Source organism: Monodelphis domestica, chromosome 2, assembly GCF_027887165.1.
Source record: "Monodelphis domestica isolate mMonDom1 chromosome 2, mMonDom1.pri, whole genome shotgun sequence".
NCBI lineage: Eukaryota > Metazoa > Chordata > Mammalia > Didelphimorphia > Didelphidae > Monodelphis > Monodelphis domestica.
Genome location: NC_077228.1, coordinates 511,614,068 through 511,637,055, shown reverse-complemented (window position 1 = coordinate 511,637,055; position 22,988 = coordinate 511,614,068). Strand labels below are relative to the sequence as shown.

Sequence of the window (22,988 nt, the reverse complement as noted above, 5' to 3'; positions counted from 1 at the left end):
TATTTTTAGTTTTTGGCTTTATTGAATCCGCCTCGCTTTGCACAGTGCCTGGCGCGCAATAGATGCTTAATTCTAGAGCGTGCACTATCGGTCTACAATTCACAGTTGTTGGGGTGGGGAGCCCCCCTCAGGGTTGCGAATTGCGGGTATTGAAGGCAAGTCTGGCTTAGTTTGGCCAGCGGTGGGAAAGACACAGGATTTTTTTTTTTTTTGGTACGAGAAGAGACCGTAGCCCACTTTACAAAGGAGGAAACTGAGGTGAAGGGATTTGGTTCAAGCCTGAACCACTTGAGACCCAACTCCAGAAATTAGGGGAGAAGAGCCTAGGCTGAGGGACTTTTGCCCCCCACTCTGACCCGTTTGTTTCTTTCTTTCTTTCGTGAAGTGAAGATCTATAAAATTGGAGGGTTGTTCTTTTGTCTGCTTTTTGGCATCAGTGGGCACAATGCCTGGCACATGATAGGCGCTTAATATATTCTTGATAATGGCGATGAGATCACCTCCCAGTGCCTTTCTGGTTCTCCGGGGAGTTCTGCAGAAAGGTTACCCGGCCCACAGGGGAAAACTTGAGGAGCTGGCTCTAGACGCACTTAGGGCCTGAGGAGGGGGTGGAATAGATCAAGTGAAAGTGAGGAGTCACAAATAGTTCCAGCCTGGCAAACCAAAGACTGAAGAAACAAAGCAGTCGAGGCTCCGCACAACTGGGCAGGAAGCTCAGAGCAGTCTCCCCAGGTACCAGAAAAAGCGACATTTTCCTGCGGCCAACCTGCCTCTCCAACTGAAAGTGGACACTCCCGCAGGGACCAAACGAACAATCAAACTCCACTCCCCTGGGCGCTCGATTGGACTCTCCCTTTTAAAGCCCCCAGCCCGCTGGTGGCCATGTGGGGGAAGTTTAGATCCGGGTAGGCTGTGGGTCTCAAACACCGCTTGTCCATAGGCTAGGATGTCAGCTACCTGGGGAACCCCCGCCCCTCTCCAGCGAAGCCCCACCCAGAGACTGAGACCCCACCTACACAGCCTTTATGCGGGCGGAACCGGAAGCATTCGGCTTGGTACCGGAAGCAGCAAGTCCACGCACGTGTAGAGCAAGATGGCAGTTCATCGCTCCGGCCCCCTTAAGCAGCAGAATAAGGCTCACAAGGGCGGGCGGCACCGGGGCCGGAGCGCCGCCCAAAGGGACGGCAAAGGTGAGGAGACCCCTCGAGCGGGGGTTGGGGGGAACAACGTGTCGGCTTATTCCTTTCCTCGGCCTGGCCTGCGCAGGAGGCTTTTCTCCGCCGTAATCTCCTCGGCCCTGCGCTGTCGGCCTCTCCTGACCCGCCTCGGGTCCCGTAGGGGCCCGTGGCTCACGGCCGCGCCTCCGACCCTGGCTCTGCCTTCTAGGTCGAGTTGCAGTGAAAGTCCTGAGCAAGAAAGCGAGGAAGGAGCTAAGTCGAGTGGACCAGAGGCACCGGGCTAGCCAGCTCCGGAAGCAGAAGAAGGAGGCGGTGAGGCCTCGGGAGGAGAAGCTGAGGGAGGGGAGGGCACGTGCACAAGGCTGCTGCCCCAAAACGAGAAAGACTTGGGCCGGCGAGGGGGTGGAAAGGAAGAACAGAAACCTTCCCCTCCCCCTCTTCCCTTGGTCATTAAAGATCAGCCTCCCAAGCCTGGTGTCCCCTAAATCTCTCAGCTACAAGGGACCTCAGAAATACCTATTCCAACCCACAAGCGAGCTGGCATTCTCTTTTAAGTTCTGATAGGCGGCTAAGTATATTGAGAACCAGATACAGAGATGGGAGGTCCTTGGTTAAAACTGGCCTCAGACGCTACCTACTTTTGTGATCTCGGGCAAGTTACTTAACCCCCATTGCCTAACCCTAACCACTCTTATGCCTTGGAATCAATGCACAATATTGATTCTAAGATGGAAAATAAGGGTTTAGAAAAATCACACACACACACCCCCCTGGGACATCTGGAAAGGAGGTAATGGGGGAATAACCCCTCCTTGGAGTTGGAATCAGGATTGAAACATCCTTGTTCTTCATCCTCATCCCTCCTCTCCAACATCAATCAGTTGTTGAGTTTTGTTGGTCTTACACAGTATCTCTACTAGTTTTTGCTCTCATTCACATGGCCATTGCTTTGGTTCAGGCCCTCTTTTGTATAAACTGTTTCCTTGATTTTTCCTCCAGTCTTTCCTGTCTCAATCCATTCTCTTCACTATTTTCAAAAATAATTTTCCTCAGAAATAAATGTGAAACTCCCTTGCTCAAAAATCGAATGTGCCTCCTTATATCACTTTTTCATGCCCAGCTGAAATACTGCCTCCTACCTGGACTGCCCCTACCCCCACCCCATTATTTAGCACTGACTCTAGTCATATTTTAGAGAACATAAACTTGAAGACCGGCATTCTTAACTTTTGTTCTAGCCCGGTGCCTGCTGTAGAGGTCCTTGATAGCAGTTGATGAATAGAACCTACCCTGGAATGAGAGCATTCCACTTTTATGGATGGAACATCCAGATCTCTTGGGAGGTGGCCCCAGCACATAAGGGTAAAGGTGCAAGATGCCTTTGAAGACAATACAGTGTAGCCAAATAACATTGGATTTAAGAGTTGGAGAATCTGTGTTTTCATCCCGGCTTTGCTATTCACTACTTGGGGCATGTAGGACAAGTCTTTTCCTTGTTTCTATTGAGATTATATTAGGTAATTTTAAAATCCTATGGCCCTCTTGGGGTAGAATGAATATAGAGGATGTGAGGGAAATGGCATGCTAACCTACTCTTAGAGGGCCTACCTGCCTCTCTTATCCTCAGGTTTTGGCAGAAAAGCGGCAACTGGGCAGCAAGGATGGACCACCTCATCAGGTGCTGGTGGTGTCCCTCCATGAGAGGGTTAACCTGGGTGAGGCTTTGCTGCTGCTCCAGAACACAGACAACAAGGTTGTCCCTGTGGTGGAGCAGGCTGGGGCACCTGGCTTCATGGTGCTCTGTCCTCAGCTAAAGCATCGATGGTTCTTTACATCTGCAAAATCAGGTGGGTGAAAGTTCAGGGAAGGAGGTTTAAGTTGAGCTGTCCCCTTGATGGTTATGTGCCAATTCGTTTAGTATTTTCTGAGTGCTTAGGTTGTCTTGCTGATTCCCTGGTTGAGTTTGCCTTTTGAATCTAGGGGATCTCCACACCATGTTAGACCTGGCCAAAGTGGCTGATACTATCCTATTCATCCTGGATCCAGTGGAAGGCTGGGACAGTACAGGAGATTACTGCCTTTCTTGCCTCTTTGCCCAAGGACTTCCTACCTATTGTAAGTGGGTTGGGCTTATTGACAAGTCTTTAGAATGGGGGATAGGATCCTCTTTTGGGAGGCTAGTTACCCATGTAGTATTGGTTGAGGGTCTTGGTTTATGGGATAACATCCCAAGACCCTGTCTGCCACCTTTTTGTTGGGCTCAGTGCTTCATGAGTGAGTGGTTCATTAGTTGTAATAGATATTTATGATTCCTAACTACTAGTCTGTTTCTTTTGTGCCCAGCTCTAGCCATCCAAGGAGTTGGGGGCCTTCCCCCAAAGAAACAAACAGAAGCCAAGAAGAAGCTGAGCAAAGCCTTGGAGAAACGTTTTCCTGGGGACAGATTACTCCATCTGGATACTCGGCAGGATGCTGTGCTGCTCCTGCGACAGCTGGCTAACCAGAAGCAGCGGCATCTGTCTTTCCGAGACCGGCGTGCCTACTTATTTGCCCATGCTGCTGACTTTGTCCCTAGCCAAGAGAGCAGCTTGGTGGGCACCTTGAAAGTGTCAGGCTATGTTCGTGGGCAGACTCTTGATGTAAACCGTCTCCTGCATATTGTTGGGCATGGTGATTTCCAGATCAAGCAGATTGATGCACCTGCAGACCCTTTTCCTCTAAATCCGAGAGTGATTAAAGCTAGGAAAGGCCTGGACATGGCCATGCAGGTGTGTGATATCACAGAGTGGGCTGTATCTGCAAGTCATTGCTGGTCTCCAAGGGAGTTGGCAGCACTTGTTTTTAAATTCTTTGTGTTGTTATTGTTACTGAATCTTAGTTACAGCCAACTTTGTAGACCCATGTTGGTACATAGTTGATGCTTAACATAAATGCTTTTATTTCATTATGTTCCAACTGAAAATAGGCTAAGGATGTATCTGTGCCATTATCCAAGTCATGATTGAGAGATGAAATCAGATGGAGGGGTTAGGGGCATGGTCAGGTAGCAGTTGATCTGAAAAACAAAATCTATGAATTTTAGTAAATTGAAATTCAGTATGAATCAGGTATGTAATGTGGCATGTATGAAAAAAATGTAATTGTGACCCAAAAAACTAATATGATTTTGAGCAGTAACTAAAGCCATAGTTTTCAAGATCAAGGAGGTGGTAGGCTAGCCTTCAAAGAGTTTATGTTGTATTAAGAGGGAAGGATATGTCAGATGAGAGGAATAATAGGGATAAAGGGAAAGTTGCAAGGATGAATGGGGTACATTCATGTGCCAGCAAGGACATTGGCCTTACAGAAGTAGTGGGTATGTAGTTGGAAATAGTGGAGGAGAGGCAGAGGTTGCTAAGGTAAGTGGAAAATAGACCAGTTTGATGGCTTAAGACCTAGAGAGCCATTGAAAGTTTGTAAGTAGGCTCCTTAGATTCTGTATTTTAGAAAGGCAGCATTTAAAGGAGGTCAGAGTGATAGTTACATGTAGATAGATTAGAGGTTAGAGTAGAGTCTTTAAATAACATCAGTTGTGTTAACCAACAGAGCTTTTCTGCTGTTAAAGATTAGACAAATGAGGCCATGACCTCTCTCAGCAAGGTTGAATATAACTCAGTGAGATTTGACTTATTGTGAAATGAACCCTTAGAATAATAACAACTAACATTTATGACGTCCTTGAAGGTTTGCAAAGTGTTTTCCATATGTTATTTTATTTGGTCTTTATAACAACCTTGGACATTGGGTGCTATTGTCTCCATTTTAAGTTTAAAAAAACTGAGACTGAAGGAGGCCTAGGCTTATACAGAAGGACATGAGGCGTGATTCAAATTCTAGACTTGCTGATTCCCAAGCTCAGGATTCTGCTGAGCTACCAGCTGCCCCTAAGAGAATGAATGTTAAAAACACACTAGGTTGTCCACCTTGCTAGCACATGGTCAGTTGTGGGCTTTCAGTGTAAGGGAAAGATGGCAGCTAGTGGAGAATGTTGGCCTCAATGGGAGTGGGTGCTGAATAGCCTGGTTCTGATATGTAGGGTTTGGGGGCATAATGCCCACGCTGTACTCAGTAATGAAGGACCTGACTGAACAACCATGCTCACTTCTCTCTCAGGTGGAAGGTGTGGATGCTGATGGAGCAACTGAGATGGAGGAAGACCTTAAAGTCTTAGTAAGAGCAGACCCTGCTCGACAGGAATCTCTCCAGTCAGAGGTGGTTCCAGATCCTATGGAGGGGGAACAGACCTGGCCCACTGAGGAGGAGCTAAATGAGGCAAATGGTTGGTGCCCTGCTTCGTCATTTGTTCTCCCTGGGACCCTGGGTTTCCTTTGGCAATTGCTCCAATGAGGGTCCTACAGGGAGGGCAGCCAGGCTTGGTGTCTAGTATACTTGGAGGCACTTCCTGAACAATGGAGCATGGCTTTGCTCTGTGAAACAGTCAGTTTGGTTCTGGTGGGAGCAAATGTGGGGTCAGGAGAGGGGTCTTCCCAGGTAGAAAGTAGGAGATTGTCATTTGACTGACCACCTGCTGGTGCCAACTGAAAATGAAGCCATCTCAGCAGTGACTGAATTTTCTTTTGAGGAGGATTTTGTTTTGTCTGTGTACACTTCCTTAGGTTAGAAGAGAGAGAGCTAGCTTTGGGGCTGTACCTGAGGACTGAACTTATTAAGGCAGAGGGAGGCACCCCTTTAGGATAAGTTGATTGTTTTGTTTTGTTTTTGCTTGCCCTTAACATTTTTTCCATTTTTTAAATAGGCAAGCATTTATTTTTCTCTTTCATCTGAACCATTTCATATAAGAAAAAAACAAGGTCCTTGTAACAAAAAGTGCATAGCCAAGCAAAACAAATCTCAACCTTGTCTCTGACTCAAATGGATTTGACAGATTTCTTAAAGGAAAGAACCAAGATGGTAAAGAAGGTCCCCAAAGGAACATCTAGTTACCAGGCTGAATGGATTGTGGATGAGGATGATGTCAGCAGCATCGATGAGGAGGAGGAGGAGGAGGAAGCTGCTGAGGATTTCATGGAGGGGGAAGAGTCAGAGGTGAGCGAGGCCAAAGCCAAGAGCAGCCTGTGGGGTTGGTGGGGCTTTTTGAGAATTCTGTTTTTGTTATCAAGCACAAGCCTGTAGCCGGGTCCTCTTTGTTTCTCTGAACTCTGATATAGACTGGAATTGACAAGGAAGGTAGGAGAATGGGGCTTAGGGATGGACTGGCTGGCTTAGGGTTGGTGTCCAAGGACTAGCTAAAGGAAGAGGCTCCTATTGGTGAAGGACTGCTATCTCCATCTCTGGAAAGACCCATGAGGATGAAAACAGATCCGTGGCATACTAGATGATAACTGGCATCCACAGAACCCTTTTTGCATGTGATACCAGTTCTGTGAGATAGGTTAAACCGGTAGTGAGGGATAGGGACTTGAGGTCAGGCTTTATTAGATGAGGATGTTTCCTTGGCCAGACTTGGCCAGTACTTTCTCTGCCACATAGCCCCGAAACGTCAGACCATTTGCTTGGGGTCACAAAGACAGGATGTGTCAGGTCTTCCCTGGTGATTGTTCCCTACCGTCTCCATCCTACAGTCCTTTACCCCCTTTTACAGATGAGGAAACCAAGGGCCAGAAAAGTTGGGTCCCTTACTCAAGGTTGAAACTTCCTCTTTTTCCAGACTGAGGGTAGTGAAGAAGAATGTGAGACCATGACCTTAGGAGAATCTGTTCGAGATGATCAGTATGATGAGAAGATTGACGAAGAGGCTGAGGAACAGATGCTGGAGAAATATAAGCAGGAGAGACTGGATGAGATGTTTCCAGATGAAGTAGACACTCCCAGGGATGTAGCAGCGAGGATCAGGTTAGTTGGCTCATTTTCCAGAAGCAATACATACCCTGGCACAACTCTGAATTACAGAGTGGCACAGTATCTAGGAAGCCAGCCTTGGAGTCAAGAAGACTCGAGTTCAAGTGCTGTCTGACCCTTTCTGGCTGTGTTAGCCTGGGCAATGCATCTCATCATAGTCCTTCATGCAGCTGTTAAGACTTCTTAGGTGCAGAGATAATATCAGATATGATAGCTAGAGGGCATTTCCTTCTCTGGGAACTCCCCTTGCAAAGACACGACAGGTCTGGTCCTTCTCTTTGTGCTGGCCTCCAGTATAACTAGATAGCTTTGGGAACCTCTTTTTAGTTCTGCTCTAACCCATATCCAGATGAGAACCTCTCAGCTTTCCAGTAAGGTAGCTTACATCTGCAGGCCCTTTTGGAATGTGTGGGTTATGAAGATGACCAAGCCTTGACTTGCCTCTTTGTACTGGTGATTTTCCTTAGTCCTCCTGAGGCTTAACAGAACAAGCCTGATCCCTTTGTAGTGAATTAGTGAAGTGAAAGGTGGTTGTGAACTAAAAAAAAAAAGTTGGAGAAGTTGAAACTTGAAGGAAGTTAGGGCCTGGTTTTGTGGAAAAGGAATCCAGTGTGGGAAGATCAGAATTTAAAACTTCTCTCTTGCAAGAAGCAGCCTTTCCCCATCTCCCTTTACTAGGACCTTTTTGCTGAGATGATCTCTACCTTATCTGGTAAATGCTATTTGTACCAAATTGTTCGTGTGTTATCTTCTTAGAGGCATTCTCTATGCTCCTTGAGATCTGAGGTTTGGGGTTGGGGGTAGAGATTCTTTGTATCCTTTGGTGTTTAACAAAACACCTGATACATTAGTGAGTGTTCAACAAATGATTTGTTTAAGTGACTTGCCCATCATCTCTGTTGTCAGGATGAGCATTTTTGGATTTGTTTGTGAAAGAAGCTATTTTAGTGAGGCACCCCCTTGGCCCACGCACTGTTTTGGACCTGGCCTGAATTGGAGGGCATGTGACCAGGCCAGTTTGGTTTGGAGTTAATGAGTATAGACTTGGTTTAAGCTCTTCCTTTGGACTCTTGGGAAGTGGTTGAGGAGTTCATTCTCCATTTGGGTTTTTATCTTTAGGCTAAGATGGATTATGAATGAAGGTGAACTCTAGACAGGTTCTGTGAAGCCCTTCTGATTCATTTCTCTGAAATTTCCCTGTGTTCAGATTTCAGAAGTACAGAGGCCTCAAGAGCTTCCGCACATCCCCATGGGATCCCAAGGAAAATTTACCCCAGGATTATGCTCGGATCTTTCAGTTTCAGGACTTTTCCAGAACTAGGAAACGAATCTTTAAGGAGATTGAGGAAGAGGAGTCTGAAGGGGCTGAGGTACATCTTACCTTTTCCCTAGCTCTGGTCTTGCTCTTGCCAGTGCTTCTTTAGGAAGGAGTGGCTCTCAGGCCAGTTGAGTGCCTAGAGCACTCTAGGATGGAGGGAGGAGGAGGAGCTCATGATGTTGGCTGAAATGTCTGAACCTGACTGAGACATCTGTGTGATGCATCCCCATCATGCTCTGAAGCTTCTCAAAAGGCCAGGGTGGCTTGGTGGGAGTGGCAGGTGGAGGGTGCCCGTCTAGACTTGTTGCTGAGCTGCCATCCACTTTGGTGACCTCAGCTCAACACTGGCCTTGCCTCTTGGGCTTTTCTTGGCAGGTTGGCTGGTACGTGACCCTGCATGTCTGTGGAGTTCCTGCCTCCGTGGTTGAGAGCTTTAGGCTGGGGGTACCTTTGGTCATGTTTTCTCTCTTACCACATGAACAGAAGGTGAGTGTCCTTAAGAGATGGAGACGGTCTGCTATTCCCTCTGGCCAGCCTTCTACTAGGTGCCTCTGGTTCCCTTTCTAGGGCTGCAGATAGATTTGGTAGTTAGGGTTAGAGCTAGTTAACGAAGGAGAATGGAGAAGCCAATGATGGTTTTGCCAGAATGTCTGAACCTGTCTGAAGCATCTTAGTGATGCTACATCCATATGGCTCTGAGGCCTCTTTCTCTCAAGTTAAAATTTTGGGTTTACATCTACTGTTGTGAGGCAGTATCATTTTTAAAAGGCACATGCTAGAATGTCAGACCTTCCTGTCTAGCCTGTTAGCAGCAGTAGGGAGAATGAGGGGCATCAGCTGGGCCTCAGTGCAGAGGTTCCAGAGGCAAAAGCAGGGCGGCGCAGGAGGGCTGGACATGTTTGGGTCCCAGAATATCTTCGAGCAGCTGTGGTTCTTAGCACAAAAAAAAAAGCTGGTAGTGACACTAGAACCCCAATGCCACTCAAGAGTGATTGTTGGCCCTCCCCTAGGGGGAGATGTCTTGGGAGTTGATTCCTAGGCCTTGATTTTTAAGGTGGACAGTAGAGAGGGAGAGCTTGTGTGTAGACTTCTCTACGCAGTTCACTGGTTCATCTCCTGGGTTCCACAGAGTTATAGGCTTCTTTATCCTGATTGTCTTCCTTCCTGACCCTGCAGATGTCAGTGCTGAACATGGTGGTGAGGAGACACCCTGGCAACCAGGAGCCTGTGAAATCCAAAGAGGAGATGATCTTCCATTGTGGCTTCCGACGCTTCCGAGCATCTCCTCTGTACTCCCAGCACACTGCAGGTCTGCCATTGGATGACTGGCTACATGTATCCCAGGGTTGCTGGACTTGGACCATTTCTGAGGCCTTTGTTTCAGACATACAACATAGTGTTTTAAAGTGTGCAGAATGTATTCCAATTCTTTTCATTGGGTTGTCACCACAATCTTGGGGAAATGCCTATGACCACCATTGTTATTATCCTTGGACTTTAAGGCTTTGGGGTTGAGTGACTTTCTTAGGGTAAAATAGGTTTATAAAGAGATTGGTCCAGCTCTTCTTGACCTGCTGTTCCCTAATCCCCCAGGTCAATGGGTCCAATTTTCTGCCATACTTGCCTCTTTCTAGTAATAGGGTCTGCAAACTTTGGAAATGAATTGTTTGAAATAACTTGAAAACTGAGATCCAAAGATGGGGAAATAGTTTTTGCAGGCCTAGGAACAGAATGATCACTAATGGGGGAAAGGTCACAGAGGTGAGCTGGTCAAAGTTAGAAAGAAAAAAAAGCCAGCCTATTGGTCCATGAGCTTCTTCATCCCCAAATCTCCAGGGCAGGACTTGAGGCCTGTAGAACTTACTTGGGGGAGGCTACTTATACAAAACCCTGGGAAGTACAGGCTTTTGGGGGCTGTGAATGAACCACTCCCCCCTCCTTTTTCCTAGGCCTGTGCTGCTTTTGGAGTGTGCATGCTCACATTTTTCTAAGCCCCAGATGCAATTTAACTTTTTTTTTTTCCCTTCTGTGTTAGCGGATAAACACAAGGCTGAGCGGTTTCTTCGTCCTGATGTGGCCTTAGTAGTCACTGTTTATGCCCCGATCACCTTCCCTCCAGCCTCAGTGCTGCTCTTCAAACAGAAACCTGATGGTAAGCTGGAATTTGAAGAGTAGCTGCACGGTGAGGGGAGCTCCCTTAGACAAAGACAGAGGGTTATTAGAGGGAAAAGGCAAAGCCAGGGACAACGTGATCTCTACCTCGTTTCATCCTCAAGGGCTGGCCAGTGGCAGAAGCCTCCCAAGGGTCTGAACCTGTCTAGAATGGGTACTTGGGAGGATTGATGAAAGCTCTGCAGGGAACACAGTAGGATAAAAAGCAGAAAGCATGGGAGCCTCATTCCTTTTGTTTATCTCTGGGAATGCTGGACTGGGGGGAGATGGGAAGCACTGCCATTTATGGGCGGCCTTTGTTGCTGAACTCATGGTGATTCTTGAAATGATTTTGTTGCATCCCATCCCTGGTAGGCAAGCATAGCCTCATTGCAACAGGGTCTCTCCTGTCAGTGGATCCAGACAGGATGGTCATCAAGAGACTTGTACTGAGTGGGCATCCTTTCAAAATCTTAACCAAGATGGCAGTAGTCCGCTACATGTTCTTTAACAGAGGTAGGTGATGGGGGAAGGAAGTAGAGAAGCTGGTAGCCTCTGGGTACAAAACCTTGATTTGTTGGGGCTTTTTAGTGGGGAGAGTTGTCATGGAGACCCAAGTGGATGCCTGGAGTGAGGCTTTCTATCCTAGGGTTCTGGCTCTTCTCTCAGGGATACTCTAGTCCCCTTCTAGCGTTAGAGGTTCCCGATTGAATGTCTGAGGTGACTGGTGCTCACTTGGTGGCCCTAGCTTATGCTCATGGAGTTAGATCACTTTGGTCTCCTGTGCCTTCTCACCCAAACGGACCTCCTTGTTTTGCCTCTAGTTTCCTTCAAAGCTAGGAAGAAGCACTCCTTTTTCTGCTTCCCCCCACCTGTCCCGGGGCCCTTATATACTGTATAGTTGTGTACCTGGCACATAAGAGATGATGCTTACTAAATACTTCTTCATTGATTGACTTTTTTAATGTCAGAGGATGTGCTGTGGTTTAAACCAGTGGAATTGAGGACAAAGTGGGGCCGCAGAGGACACATCAAGGAGCCATTAGGTAAGAAAGTTTTGTCTTCAGATTGACCCAGAGAGCTGGGAGGGAACGTGTGCTGTTGGGATGGGCTAGGTTTAACACGTCTGCTCCTCTGGCAGGCATGTCCATGCTCTGCTGCTTGGGTAAGCTAGTAGGCCTGAGGAGCCAGGGCTGGAAGGGACCTCGGGAGTCCTGGAGGCCTGCCTCGCCTTGATTTTTACATAAGGAGACAGAGGTAGAGCTGAAGTGACTTGTCCAGGACTGCAGTTTGCAGATGCCCGTCTCCTTGAGTTTGCTCTCTTCTCTCTAGGCACTCATGGCCATATGAAGTGCACATTTGATGGACAGCTGAAATCTCAGGACACCGTGCTGATGAATCTGTACAAACGTGTCTTCCCTAAGTGGACTTATGATCCCTATGTGCCAGAGCCCATGCCCTGGTCAAAAGAGGAAACTTCCCCCGGGCCAGAGGTGGACATGCAATGACAAGGGGTGTGAGCAAGCCTTAGGAACAGGTGTGAGCTGTGGAGGGGCCTCTGGGCCATCGGGGGGGCGGATGCCAAGTCTTGCCTTGGCCAAGTGCCCGGGCTGAGACAGTTGTGTCATTTTGCTGCCACACTGGCATTAAGCAGATCTCTACAAGGAAAGAGATTGGGAGGGCGAAAGCGTGGGCTGGGCCAGGGCTTAGTAAAGGCATCTCTTAACAGCTCAGAGGACGGTGAGCCCCCTCACACTCTGATCCCTTCAGCCAGCTCAGAGCCCGCAGGTCCACATTCCCCCCACTGAGCACAACACAGATGTCTCGTGCAGCGGGCACCACCTCCTGGAACTGCCGGCCCAGCACCGCCGCTACTCCCACCGCGGCCGTGGGCTCGATGAGAAGTTTCATTCTCTCCCACACCAGCTGGGTGGCATGCTGTGGGCCAAGAAGAGAAAAGCCAGCGTTGAGCAGGGGAGCTGGCACAGGTGCTGCACGGCCAGCGTGTTTCTGTGCTTGCTTCTTGTGTGCTCTCCCTGCTGCGAGCCAGACACTAACCATCTCGGCCCACTTAGGAACATGGCCCCCTCCTTGTCCACACCCTAGTTTTTACAGAGGGAAGGAAGTGACTCACTCAAGATCAAGAGCCGTGCCTCTGCCAAGCCTTAGCCTCCCTCTCCCTCTCCTCCCACTTTCTCACCTTAATTTCATCCTCGGTAACAGTGAAGACTTCATCCACCAGATCCCTTATGATAGGCCACGTGTGGGTGCCAATGCTCGATTTGACCCCATCTGCTATAGTGTCTGGCGGGGAAGGGTTAGGGGTTAGTTCCCCTTTAAGCTTGGATTGGAAGCAGTCATCTGCATTGGAGGGCTCTGCAGCATACACTTTCACCTCTGGTCTCAGAGCCTGCCAGGAGAGCACGAGACGTTCGATACCAGGCATGGCACCAGGACAGAGCCAGCCTTTGTCCCCGTTTGTGCTGAGCTACCTCTAAAGGGCTCTTACATGGATGGAAGCGACAATAAAGCAAAAGCACATTGCAACATCCGTGGGCTCTCTGAGGTTTGTTTTGGGGGCTTGGCCTGAGGGAAAGGCACAAATGAGTAAGGGACAGGTAAGCTAGAACTTTGCCAGTCAGTTCTGCTCTGGGTGTGTTTTTCCAGAGGAGCTCGGAGCTTGGGGCTCGCTGCCAAGAGGCAGCAGCTGCCTGTCTGAGGTGCGCTCAGCCCTTTGCATTAAGAAGAAATTGGATGGAGCAGGAAGGGGCCAAGGGAGGGAATTGGGGAGCAGGGGGAATAAATGCCAACATAAATCTGAATAGATGAAACTACCCACAGGCCTCAACTTGTAAACAAAGAGCTATTCAGTACCGAGTCTGCTAAAAGGGAAGCCATCTAGAATTTTTTTTTTTAGGTTTAGTCACTTTTAATCATAATTTTCCAGTAAAAGTAGTTCAAATAACATCTCTTAGCGGGAGTGGAATTTTTCCCTGCTGGGTTTTTCTTTAGTTTCAGGCTTTGTGAATATTATTCTGCATCAGTTTTTAAAAAAACCTTACTATCTGAGAATTGATACTGATTTAGAGGTAGAAGAGCGGTAAGGCCTAGGCAGTGCCAGGGTCACAGCTAGAAGTGTCTTGAGGCCAGGTTTGACCTTGGGACCCCCAGTTTCAGGCCTGGTGCCCTGCCACTGTTACCTAGCTGTCCCCATCAATTTCTGATTTGTATTTTTCATACCGTGTGTGTGTGTGTGTGTGTGTGTGTGTGTGTGACAATTTGCTTTCACATGACTGCTTCAGCCACTATGAATCATATAATATTTCTTATAATATGCTTCTGTGGAGAGATTTACTATTTCTTGTGGTATGTGGTCCTGGCAGCAAAATCACTAGGTTAAAGAATGAGCATTTTTTTTCATTTTTCTTACCTTGATTGTGACTGCTATTCCTGAGATCATCCCTCCACCCCCTACAGGCACCACCAGGGCATCCACCGTAGGAACCTGTGGTAGTGAAAATGCAAAGTAGACATGGCAAGGCAAAACTTTGATGGGTACATACTCCCAGTTACATGAAGTGATCAAGCTGGGAACAACTCATATCAGCTTCTGGTTTAGTGGGGGTGGGGGGGGGGGCAACAAGACTGAGGCTTTCTCACCTGTTCCAGCACTTCCAGAGCGATTGTGCCCTGGCCAGCCATCACAGCTGGGGATTGGTTGGGGTGTACCATAGTTCCTTCGGTTTGCTTCACAATTTTTGCTGCCACTGTTGTTCTTGACTAGTTAGAAAGACCATAAAGGTTCAGTTTATTGGCCATGGCAGAAAACATGAAAAGAAATCATTGGCACTGGCTGCATAATAGTTGGTCCCATACCTCATCGCTGGGCTCACAATCCACTATGGTGGCTCCGTAACCCCGGATTGCTGATTTCTTACAGGATGGGGCTGTTCTGGGGACCACAATATATGCAGGAATTCCTGAGAAAATGAACATTCATAGTCCTTGGAGGAAGAAGCCAGTGAAAAACCTGGGCTCAAATCCTAGTTCTTAGTTTTTCAGCCTTGGTAGGCTCCTGAATCTTTGTCTAATTTGGGGTCTGTGACCTTGGACTTTCAGCAGAATTGGTCCCCTTGGCAATTCTGTGTACTTGAGCTTAAAAAACATCCAGAGAAGAGGTCTACAGGCTTTATCAGACATGTCTAGGATGTAAGAAAGCTAGGGATCCTGGGAACCCTCTTCCAGCTCAAAATCTAGGATTCTAAGCCATTTGGAAAGAGCTTACACAGGATGAGATTTGGGGTCCTTTGACTAATCAGCATCTCTTTGGCTGGGAATGCCTGATATTGGCGTATGAGACCAGATTTGTCAAACCTATGCCACATCCATCGCCTCCCTGGAGAAATCGATAGCCTCTGAGTGATGTTCCTATATCATAAAGGAAGAAACCGAGGCTCAGAGAGATTGCATGACTTATCTAAACTAAGGTCATGCAATTGGGAGTCAGTATGAGAACCAGGATTTGAACTTGGGCCTCATTAAATCCAAGAACAGCACTCAATATGGGTTATTAAGTGTTTATTGTGTGCCAAGCAATGGGCTTCATGTTAGAGTAAAAAGTGAAAAAAATGAAAAGTAAACAACAAAAAAAAGTAAAAAAATGAAACCCTTTTCTCAAGAAGTTTACATTCTTGGGGGAGATGACATGTAACTTAAAGGTAGAGAACAAGGAGAAGGTGGAGGGGAGAACTGCTAGAAATTCTGGTTCCCCTCTAGAGCACAGGAAATAATGTAACCTCTCTCCTAGCACCAAGAGGTTTAAATACACTTTCTTTACAATGCTCTGGAGTGAGGCAGGGGCACTAGATTATCTCCACTTTGGGGGATCAGAGGATCAGAGTCTGGCCTGACTCCACACCCAGCCCTCTGTCCCAAGTGCTCAGATGGGAACAGTCCATCATCATACCTTCCAGTCTGGCCGCAAAACTGAGCGCCTGGCCATGGTTCCCACTGCTGTGAGTGACCACGGCTTTGGGTTTCTTCCTGTCTCCTGACGTGGCGGACGTCAAGCTCCGGATGGCATTGAGTGCACCTCGGATCTAAAGGCACCAAGAAACATGTCTCACGTCTGAACCAAGAGCCGTCCACACAAATAGAACAGAGGCTAGGCAAGCGTCTATAGGACTGGTATTTAGTTTTTCTAAAACCCTTCTGTCTTAGTATCAATTCTAGGGTTAGGTGATTGGGATTAAGTGACTTGCCCAGGGTCATCTAGCTAGGAAGTGTCTGAGGTCAAATTTGAACACAGAACCTCCCCCCATCTCTAGACCTGTCTGACTCTTAGTCTACTGAGTCACCCAGCTGCGCCTTATCCAATTTCTAAGTGTGTATTACGCACCGAGTGTAGAGAGCAGTGTGGCCTTGGGGCTCATATGGGACCCTGAACCTCTCAATGCCCCCAGTAACTCTATATCTCTTCTGACATCATGAAACCAGCTGTGGTCCAAGATCAAAAACGTTCAAGGCATGAGAATAAGGAAGGGGTCGTTTCGATCCTTAGGGGATGGGGAACAGGGTCGGATTCTTCTGCAAAGGTGGCAGACCGCAAGTGGCTTCTTATTTCCCTGGTCCTTTGTGTCCCCTCCCAATTCACCCCTTTCTCTTGGCACTGGTGTGGCCTCTCGATGCTTTCAGATCTGTCTTCATGACCCCATCTGAGATTTTCTTGGCAAACATACCAAGATGGTTTGCTATTTCTTTCTGCAGATCATTTTACGGATGAGAAAACTGAAGCAAACAGGGTAAAATGACTTGCTTAGGGTCACACAACTAGTAAGTGTCTGAGGCTGAATTTGAACTCAGGATGATGAGCTTTCCTGACCCCAGGTTTGGTGCTCTATCCACTGTACTACTTACTAGCTGCCTCTAGTCTCCTAAGGTTATGCTGAAGAGGAGAATGAGGCACGCTGTCACAGAGCCACTATGTGTTAAAAGCAGGACTTGTCATAGGTCTAATGCAACTTCTTCATTTTAGAAAGGAGGAAACTGGCCTAGAGAGGATGTCTTGCCCAAGATAAATTGTTAGCAAATGGCAGAACCCATTTTTTAACAACAACAACAAAAAAATCCTGACCCGATTCAGAAATTAGTCTTATTCTCTCATTTTACAGTAAGGAAATAGGCTCAGAAAGTAGAAAGGATGACAGCTCATGCCTCAGTGGGGATTTGAACACAGAACTCCCCTGTCTCCATGGCTGGGAGCTCTTTCTGTTACTCCAGCCTCTGAGAGGTTTTCCTCCTCTCAGGTCCTTCACATTCCAAAGGCATTCCCAAAGAAACACCCGGGCTGTCCATCCACTTCTTACTCTTGCCACACAGTTAGTGTCAGAGATTTGGGGCTGGAAGGGGCCTTAGAGGTCACTAGGACCATTTTACAGCTGTGAAAATTGAGACCCAGAGAGGAAGAGCAAAGATTTAAAGCTAGGACAAACATTATTAGTCATCTCGCTTTGTTTCCCTCATTTTACAGGTAAGAAAAGAGAGGCCCCAAGAGATGATGTTCCCAGGATCATTTATCTATTAAGTGGCTTAAGGCAGGAAACATTTGAACCAAAATGTAATGATTAAAATAGTGGAAGACATAAACTGTGGCAGATAAAAGAATTGGAGCCTTAAATTGTGACCGCAGAAAATATGGTTTCAAGACAGTGTCTTGTTTTTATTGGGATTTTAATTAATTAATACGAATTAAGGAATTAATGAAAGTGAGAGAGAATAAGAGAGGAATAAGTATGAAGGGCCTTAGCCAACATGGCTTAGACCTGAGTCTTAAGAGAGAGATCAGTCAGTCTTTTATCAACTCACCACAAGATCTCTGAGAGGAAGCCCCGAGAGAGTCCTTCAAGGCAGCCTTTCCCAGCTGAATCCTGAATCTGAATGTCCCCAGCTCTATCTGAGCTCCCCTTTTAAAGCGAATTTTCTCTTATGTCACCTCCCCTAAGTTCTCACATCTACCAATCACAGTAGATGGTTTTCAAGGGACAGACCATTCTTAATTCACACCTAAGAAGGCTTAAATTTTTTATTGAGTTCACACCAGAAAACCTCTAAGTTTCTCACCTCTTTGCTCCTTGTAAATTCACAAGTTGCCTGACCTTTATAGGTACTTAGCACCCTTTTGTATTAGATCTAAAAATAGGCACAGCTAAAGAACTTTTGTCTTACTATAAGTATGGGTTTAAGTACTTTTCATTGTTCAGCCAAGAGTTTACAACTTTATCTTCCCCTATGGCATGCTTAAGTAGGGGTGGAGTAGAGTTCCCACATTCCTGGTCAAGTACCTTCACTGCCCAAATGGGGAATGGTCTTGACCAAACCTTATGAAGTAGGGTCTGAGAATATTTAAGGTTCACAAAGGTCTTCCTGTCTCCTAAACCAGTGCCCAATCCACTATGCCACACTGCCCCTTGAACCATTTCCTTTCCCAACACACACTTCTGGGGTGATTTCTTTTTTCTTTTTTACTTTTAAAAGCTTTAACCTTCTATCTTAGACTCAATAATGCGTATTAGTTCCAAGGCAGAAAAGCAGTAAGGGCTAAGCAATGGAGTAAGTGACTTGCCCAGGGTCACACAGCTAGGAAGTATCTGAGATAAGATCTGAACCGCAGACCTGTTTACAGGTCTGGCTCTCTATCCACTTAGCCACCTAGCTGCCCCTGGGGTAATTTCTTTTACATTTTTACATCAGTGGTAGAATGGAAAGAATATTACAGTTAAAGTGTATTCCCACCTCCAACGCTTACCAAACCTGTGTGACCTGGGATAAATCCTGGCTCCCTACCTCAGTTTCCTCACCTGTAAAAGGAGGGGAATTGGACTAGAGGGCATCTACAGTCCCTTCCAGCTCTCAATGCTCTGTTCTCTCTCTGGGTCTCAATTTCGTCAGCTGTAAAACAAGGGGACTAGAGCAGAGAGGTCTGATGCCAAGCCAGATGAAAGGGTCACTGAGAAATGTTTAACAACGTAAATAAAAATATGAGGCACCACCAGTCCTACTGACTGGAGGCTTTCCGAGTCTGTTAGCATTTGAGCCACTGGCCAAGAGGAGCTCTGAATCACTGGCTGGCGTGCTGCCTCTCAGAGGACACTTCCCTCTCCTTCCCGCCTTTCAGAAGGACTTCTGAACCAGGAAGGCGGCAGGATTCCATCTTTTCTGGAAGGGATGGAAACCGTCACTTTCTCAGAGATGACGTGCCGGTGACGAGAGTGGTTAGCTCTATGGGGGTCTGCCAAGGGAGCAGATCTGGGAGTTCTGCTGCTAGGAGAGGGTCGGGATCCCGTTACCTTGAAGGACCCCGTCTTCTGGAAGAGCTCACATTTGAAGAAGAGCCTCCGGCCGGCCAGCTGACTCAGAGTAGAGCTTGTGAGGATGGGGGTGACGTGGATGACGTCCCCGATCTCCGAACGGGCTTTCTGAACGTCGGCCAAGGAGATGCAGTGCTGCGCGCACATGTCTGGCACCCTAGGCAGAAAGGAGGGCTGGGCTGGGACAGACAGCGGTACATGAGCCCCGGGAAGAGATTTAGACATCAAGCAAAGCCAGGGCATTCCTCTGGGAACTGCAGTGATTTCGCAGAACACAACCACGAGAGCTAACATTTACAGAACGCCTCCAATGGCCCAGATGCTTTCCTAAATATTATCTCATTGGATCTTCACAACAACCCAGAGACATGATTGTCTCCACCTTCCAGCTAAGGAAATCGAGGCAGATGGTGGGTAAGTGACTTTCCCAGAGTCAAGCAGCAAGGACATTTCTGATGGAGGATTTGAACTCGGGCTTCCTGACCCCTCTGACCACTTGACTCCCTCTAATAATGACGATGAGAGTTGCCTCTAATTAATAATGAAAATGATGAGAATAATAGCTGACTCTGATGAAGTTCTTTTCCACCATTATCTCAATTGAGCCCAACAGCAGGCAGTATGGTACAGGAGACCTTTGAGATATGAGTTCAGATACTGATATTACCTGGATGTCACTTTATCCAGTGAAAAGAAGAGCCTGGACTAAATGGCCAAAGGTTTCTCCCAGCTCTCTGATCATGTATGTAATCCTATGTGGATGACTCCAAGCAAGTCATTTCTCCTGCCTGGGCCTCAGTTTCCTTCTTTGAAAAATATTGGTGATAATAATACTCCCCAAGTTTTTATGAAACTTGAAAGATATAAAGAGTAAAGCACTTAAAACACTAGATAAAATGTAACTAACAGGACAGCTACTATCATAACTCCTCCCCCCCCACCCCACTATAAAAGGGTACAAGGTATACAGTTCCTTTTAGCTTGAATAAGCCATTAAAAACTCAAGCCAAGCCTCGGAGGTTTTCACTTATTTTGGTTAGAGGGATAATAATAACAGGGACAATAGCTTTGACCAGGCTAGTCTCTTATGCCCACACTCTTGAGCTCACCCTGGAATGTATCTTTGAAAGGAGATAAGGGGCATTTACAGCAGAGACCACCCTCCCACACAGTCACTACAGGGAAAGTTGAGGGAGAGAGAAGAGACCAAGCCTTAGACACAGAGCAGGGACATGGGAATACTGGTCCCTCAAGTCTCTTCTCACTCTAAATCTAGGCTCCTATAATCCACCAAGAGCTGTACTTCTTGGGAAAGATCCATCTTCATCCTCATGGCAGCCAAGAAAGGAGCGACCTATACTTTACTGTACAGACACATGGGGGAATGGGAGACCACCAGAGACCAACCAGATCACCCCAAGAGTAGAGTTAAATGTAACACTGTATATCGATATCTAATTATTAGTCTGATGAAATGTGGATTGAGATCTTTCCCCATTCTGTTTTTGGTTGGTTGCTTTTTTTTTTTTGAGCCATATTCTGTTATTTCTAAGGGAAACCCTGGATGGGGGGCATGAGAGGGAGAAATGATTATGAGAAGCCCTCAAGATGAAAGTGATCTTTGTGATGTCAGAACTTTTTTACCATGGCCACAGGTCCCAACCCTCTCACATCCTATATTATAACATAAGGTCACAGAATTAAAGCTGGAAGGGACCTTGGAAGCCATCTATCCCATCGTTTTAATGAGGAAATTGAATTTCGAGTGAAATGAGTTGCTCGGGGAAAATTCTCGTAGAGCAGCCTGCAGCCTCTATATGTCCTTGTACACTATCCCTCCCCTTATGATTGTAAGCTCCCAGGGGACAGCCAACTCCTGCCGCCTCTATCACTCACTGGAATCGGCTTCCCACAGAAAGAGCACTTCAATGTTTTCAGACTCGAGATGCTCTTAATTCTCATAGGTCAAGCTGTGTAAAATGGTGGCCCGCCAGTAACCTTGCGAGGTAGCTATTCGGGGGTTTTGCACCTTGCGCTCCTCTGTACGGGTCCTCCATACCGCACCTGCTTCGGTTAACCGCATCGGGCTAAACTGAGGATGGATACAAAGAAGCGAGCCCTGCACGAGGTTACATTGTAGCCGCATGCCTGCGGGTGGGAGCGCACGGTTCGGAATCCGATGCAGGGTGAGATCTTGAGCATCTGCCCAATGGGCTACAGAGGGAAGGGGTGGGGGAGGTTTCTCAGACGCTTCCATTCGAAAGGCTCGTCGGGTCCCCAGCGGGGTCCCCAGGTTCCACGCGCACAGAAAGGAGAGAGTCGGTCTCCGGACGTTCGGGGTGAAGCGCGGCGGGAGGAGTGGTCAACGGGAGGAGCGCTGACCTTGTACTTCGCTCTCGCCTGCCCCGACCCACCCCACCACATCTCCAGGTAAAAGGTGAAGGAACTCAAGCTTCATAGCGTTCGAGGTGGCTGAGGAATTGGTCCCGTCCCGAAAGTCGGCCTGCATGCAAGCTCGCACACCTAGCGAGCTCCTTAGCGGGTTGAACTCACCTTCCCGGGCAGTCCCAGCCACGCATGCGCCTCGCCTCCCCACTCCGCGTTTCTTTGCCCTCCTCGGAGCTCGCGCCTTCTCTCCCTTGCGAGCCGCCGTACAGCCGTCCGGATGGGAGGGGAAGGCGGAGGCTGGGTGTGTGCGCCTGCGTGCGTGCGTGCGTGCGTGTGTCAGTCAGTCAGTGTGGGGCTGTGTGTGTGTCTGTAGCTGTGTGTGGGTCCGTCGGTCGGTCGGGGCGGGGCGGGGCGGGGCGAGGGAGGGGGCAGCGCGCGCCGCCCGCCCGTCCGCCCGCCCGCCCGCCTGTCGTGGTTTCCTGGCTGCGCGCGCGCGGCGGCGGCGGCGGCGGCGGCGGAGCCGGAGCAGGAGCCGCGGCAGGAGCCGCAGCAGCGAAGATGGCGGAGGGGCTGGAGCGCGTCCGGGTCTCGGCGGCCGAGCTGCGGGGGATCCTGGCCACCCTGGCCCCGCAGGCGGGCGCCCGAGGTGAGCCGCGCTGCGCCGCCCCGCCCCGCGCTGGGCTGGGCCGGCCCTTGCGAGCCCCCGCCCCCGGCGCCCTCCGGAGAGGCCGGGCCGGCCGAGACGGGGGCGGGGGTGCGAGCCGCCGGTTTGGGGCGCCCCGTCCGCCCCGCCCCTCCAGGGCCCGCCCCCCTTTCCTCCCGCGTCTTGGTCTCCCTCACGCCAAGTCCTGCCTCTCCCCCTCTTCCCCAACTCTTACCTCCTCTCCCCTCCCCCCATGTTCTACCTCCTCTTCTCCCCCCCACACTCTGGCCCTACCCCTTACTACTGGTCCTATTTCTCCCTCCCTCCCTGCCCCTCAGGTTCTACCTCTTCTCTCTTCTCCTGGGCCCCTTCCTGCCATTCTTATATCTTCTCTTTCACTCTTACCTATTCTCCCCCAAATCTTGCCTCATTCCCTCCCCCCAGTATCCTCCCTCCTTTCTTTTCTTCGCCTACCTCTTTTTCCTCCCTCCAAGTCCTACCTCTTTTTTTTGTCCAGACCTTTTCTCCCTCTTATCTCTTCTCTCCTCACCTCTTTTCCTCCTCCCCAAGTCCTTCTCCTTTCCCAAATTTTCTCACTCCAGGTTGCATCTCAGATCCTCCCTTCCCAAATCTCTCTCCCCTTTCTTCCTCTCCATCTTCTTCTCTCCCCCACTTCTTTTTTTTTTTTTTTAAACCCTTACCTTCCGTGTTAGAGTCAATACTGTGTATTGGCTCCAAGGCAGAAGAGTGGTAAGGGCTAGGCAATGGGGGTCAAGTGACTTGCCCAGGGTCACACAACTGGGAAGTGGCTGAGGCCAGATTTGAACCCAGGACCTCCCGTCTCTAGGCCTAGCTCTCAATCCACTGAGCTACCCAGCTGCCCCCCCCCCCCACTTCTTCTTCTTACCCCCAAGGTCCTATTCCTGCCCCTTCCCCAAGTAATACCTCTTCTTCCCTTATCTGATTTTTCTTCCCCACTCTTCTCCTTGCCCCCAAGGTTCTATTCTTCTTCCTCCCTCACTTTTATTCTTTCCACCCAAGTCCTA

The 22,988-nt window shown here is 48.4% G+C and overlaps 3 protein-coding genes and 2 non-coding genes across 19 annotated transcripts in view; 4 read left to right on the top strand and 1 right to left on the bottom strand.

Annotated features, from left to right (window-relative positions):
• The first annotated feature begins 1,031 nt into the window (after positions 1-1,031).
• On the top strand, positions 1,032-13,094 carry TSR1 (TSR1 ribosome maturation factor). Of its 2 annotated transcripts, XM_056819622.1 has the most exons (16): positions 1,032-1,190; positions 1,387-1,490; positions 2,806-3,025; positions 3,159-3,293; positions 3,522-3,946; positions 5,331-5,496; positions 6,103-6,263; positions 6,886-7,070; positions 8,284-8,446; positions 8,770-8,880; positions 9,571-9,703; positions 10,430-10,546; positions 10,921-11,061; positions 11,517-11,591; positions 11,878-12,082; positions 12,275-13,094. In XM_056819622.1, exons 1-15 carry the CDS (start codon positions 1,094-1,096, stop codon positions 12,051-12,053), a joined length of 2,409 nt encoding a protein of 802 aa, XP_056675600.1. In that variant the 5' UTR covers positions 1,032-1,093; the 3' UTR covers positions 12,054-12,082; positions 12,275-13,094. The 2 variants fall into 2 exon arrangements, with proteins under 2 accessions (XP_056675600.1, XP_016284784.2); XM_016429298.2 differs by having other exon boundaries at positions 11,878-13,094.
• On the bottom strand, positions 4,093-21,593 carry SRR (serine racemase). 12 transcript variants are annotated; one of them, XM_056819625.1, is made up of 9 exons: positions 20,976-21,168; positions 18,891-19,090; positions 15,512-15,644; positions 14,920-14,973; positions 14,422-14,525; positions 14,206-14,325; positions 13,976-14,050; positions 12,746-12,955; positions 4,093-4,233 (listed from the first exon to the last, which is right to left on the bottom strand). In XM_056819625.1, the coding sequence occupies exons 1-9, from the start codon at positions 21,166-21,168 to the stop codon at positions 4,174-4,176; spliced, it is 1,149 nt and encodes a 382-aa protein (XP_056675603.1). In that variant the 3' UTR covers positions 4,093-4,173. The 12 variants fall into 12 exon arrangements, with proteins under 12 accessions (XP_056675603.1, XP_056675610.1, XP_056675604.1 ...); XM_056819626.1 differs by lacking the exons at positions 4,093-4,233; positions 20,976-21,168 and adding exons at positions 11,487-12,483; positions 21,465-21,593 and having other exon boundaries at positions 18,891-19,068; XM_056819628.1 differs by lacking the exons at positions 4,093-4,233; positions 20,976-21,168 and adding exons at positions 11,487-12,483; positions 21,465-21,583.
• On the top strand, positions 8,557-8,647 carry LOC130457805 (small nucleolar RNA SNORD91 family). Its single transcript, XR_008917079.1, has one exon. It is a non-coding gene; the product is annotated as a small nucleolar RNA SNORD91 family (small nucleolar RNA).
• Positions 9,013-9,106, top strand: LOC130457804 (small nucleolar RNA SNORD91 family). Its single transcript, XR_008917078.1, has one exon. It is a non-coding gene; the product is annotated as a small nucleolar RNA SNORD91 family (small nucleolar RNA).
• SMG6 (SMG6 nonsense mediated mRNA decay factor) overlaps positions 20,959-22,988 on the top strand; it is a 183,596-nt gene continuing 181,566 nt past the window's right edge. The window contains exon 1 of one of the 3 annotated variants that reach the window (XM_056819616.1): positions 20,959-21,097. In XM_056819616.1, the coding sequence (XP_056675594.1) occupies positions 21,091-21,097 (7 nt within the window). In that variant the 5' untranslated portion in view covers positions 20,959-21,090. Of the gene's footprint in view, positions 21,098-21,205; positions 21,342-21,488; positions 21,946-22,988 lie in introns of those variants that run through there. The other 2 variants (XM_056819617.1, XM_007485774.3) reach the window with 2 other exon arrangements.

Bases quoted from the DNA above. Each gene is read 5' to 3' on its own strand.
- TSR1 (XM_056819622.1), top strand. From the start codon at position 1,094: ATGGCAGTTCATCGCTCCGGCCCCCTTAAGCAGCAGAATAAGGCTCAC. The intron at 6,264-6,885 runs GTGAGCGAGGCC...CTCTTTTTCCAG, and splicing joins TGGAGGGGGAAGAGTCAGAG to ACTGAGGGTAGTGAAGAAGA. The intron at 8,881-9,570 runs GTGAGTGTCCTT...CTGACCCTGCAG, and splicing joins TCTTACCACATGAACAGAAG to ATGTCAGTGCTGAACATGGT.
- SRR (XM_056819623.1), bottom strand. From the start codon at position 21,168: ATGGAAGCGTCTGAGAAACCTCCCCCACCCCTTCCCTCTGTAGCCCAT. The intron at 15,645-18,890 runs GTAACGGGATCC...TGGTGCCTTTAG, and splicing joins AGAAGACGGGGTCCTTCAAG to ATCCGAGGTGCACTCAATGC. The intron at 14,051-14,205 runs GTGAGAAAGCCT...TCACTACCACAG, and splicing joins CTCTGGAAGTGCTGGAACAG to GTTCCTACGGTGGATGCCCT.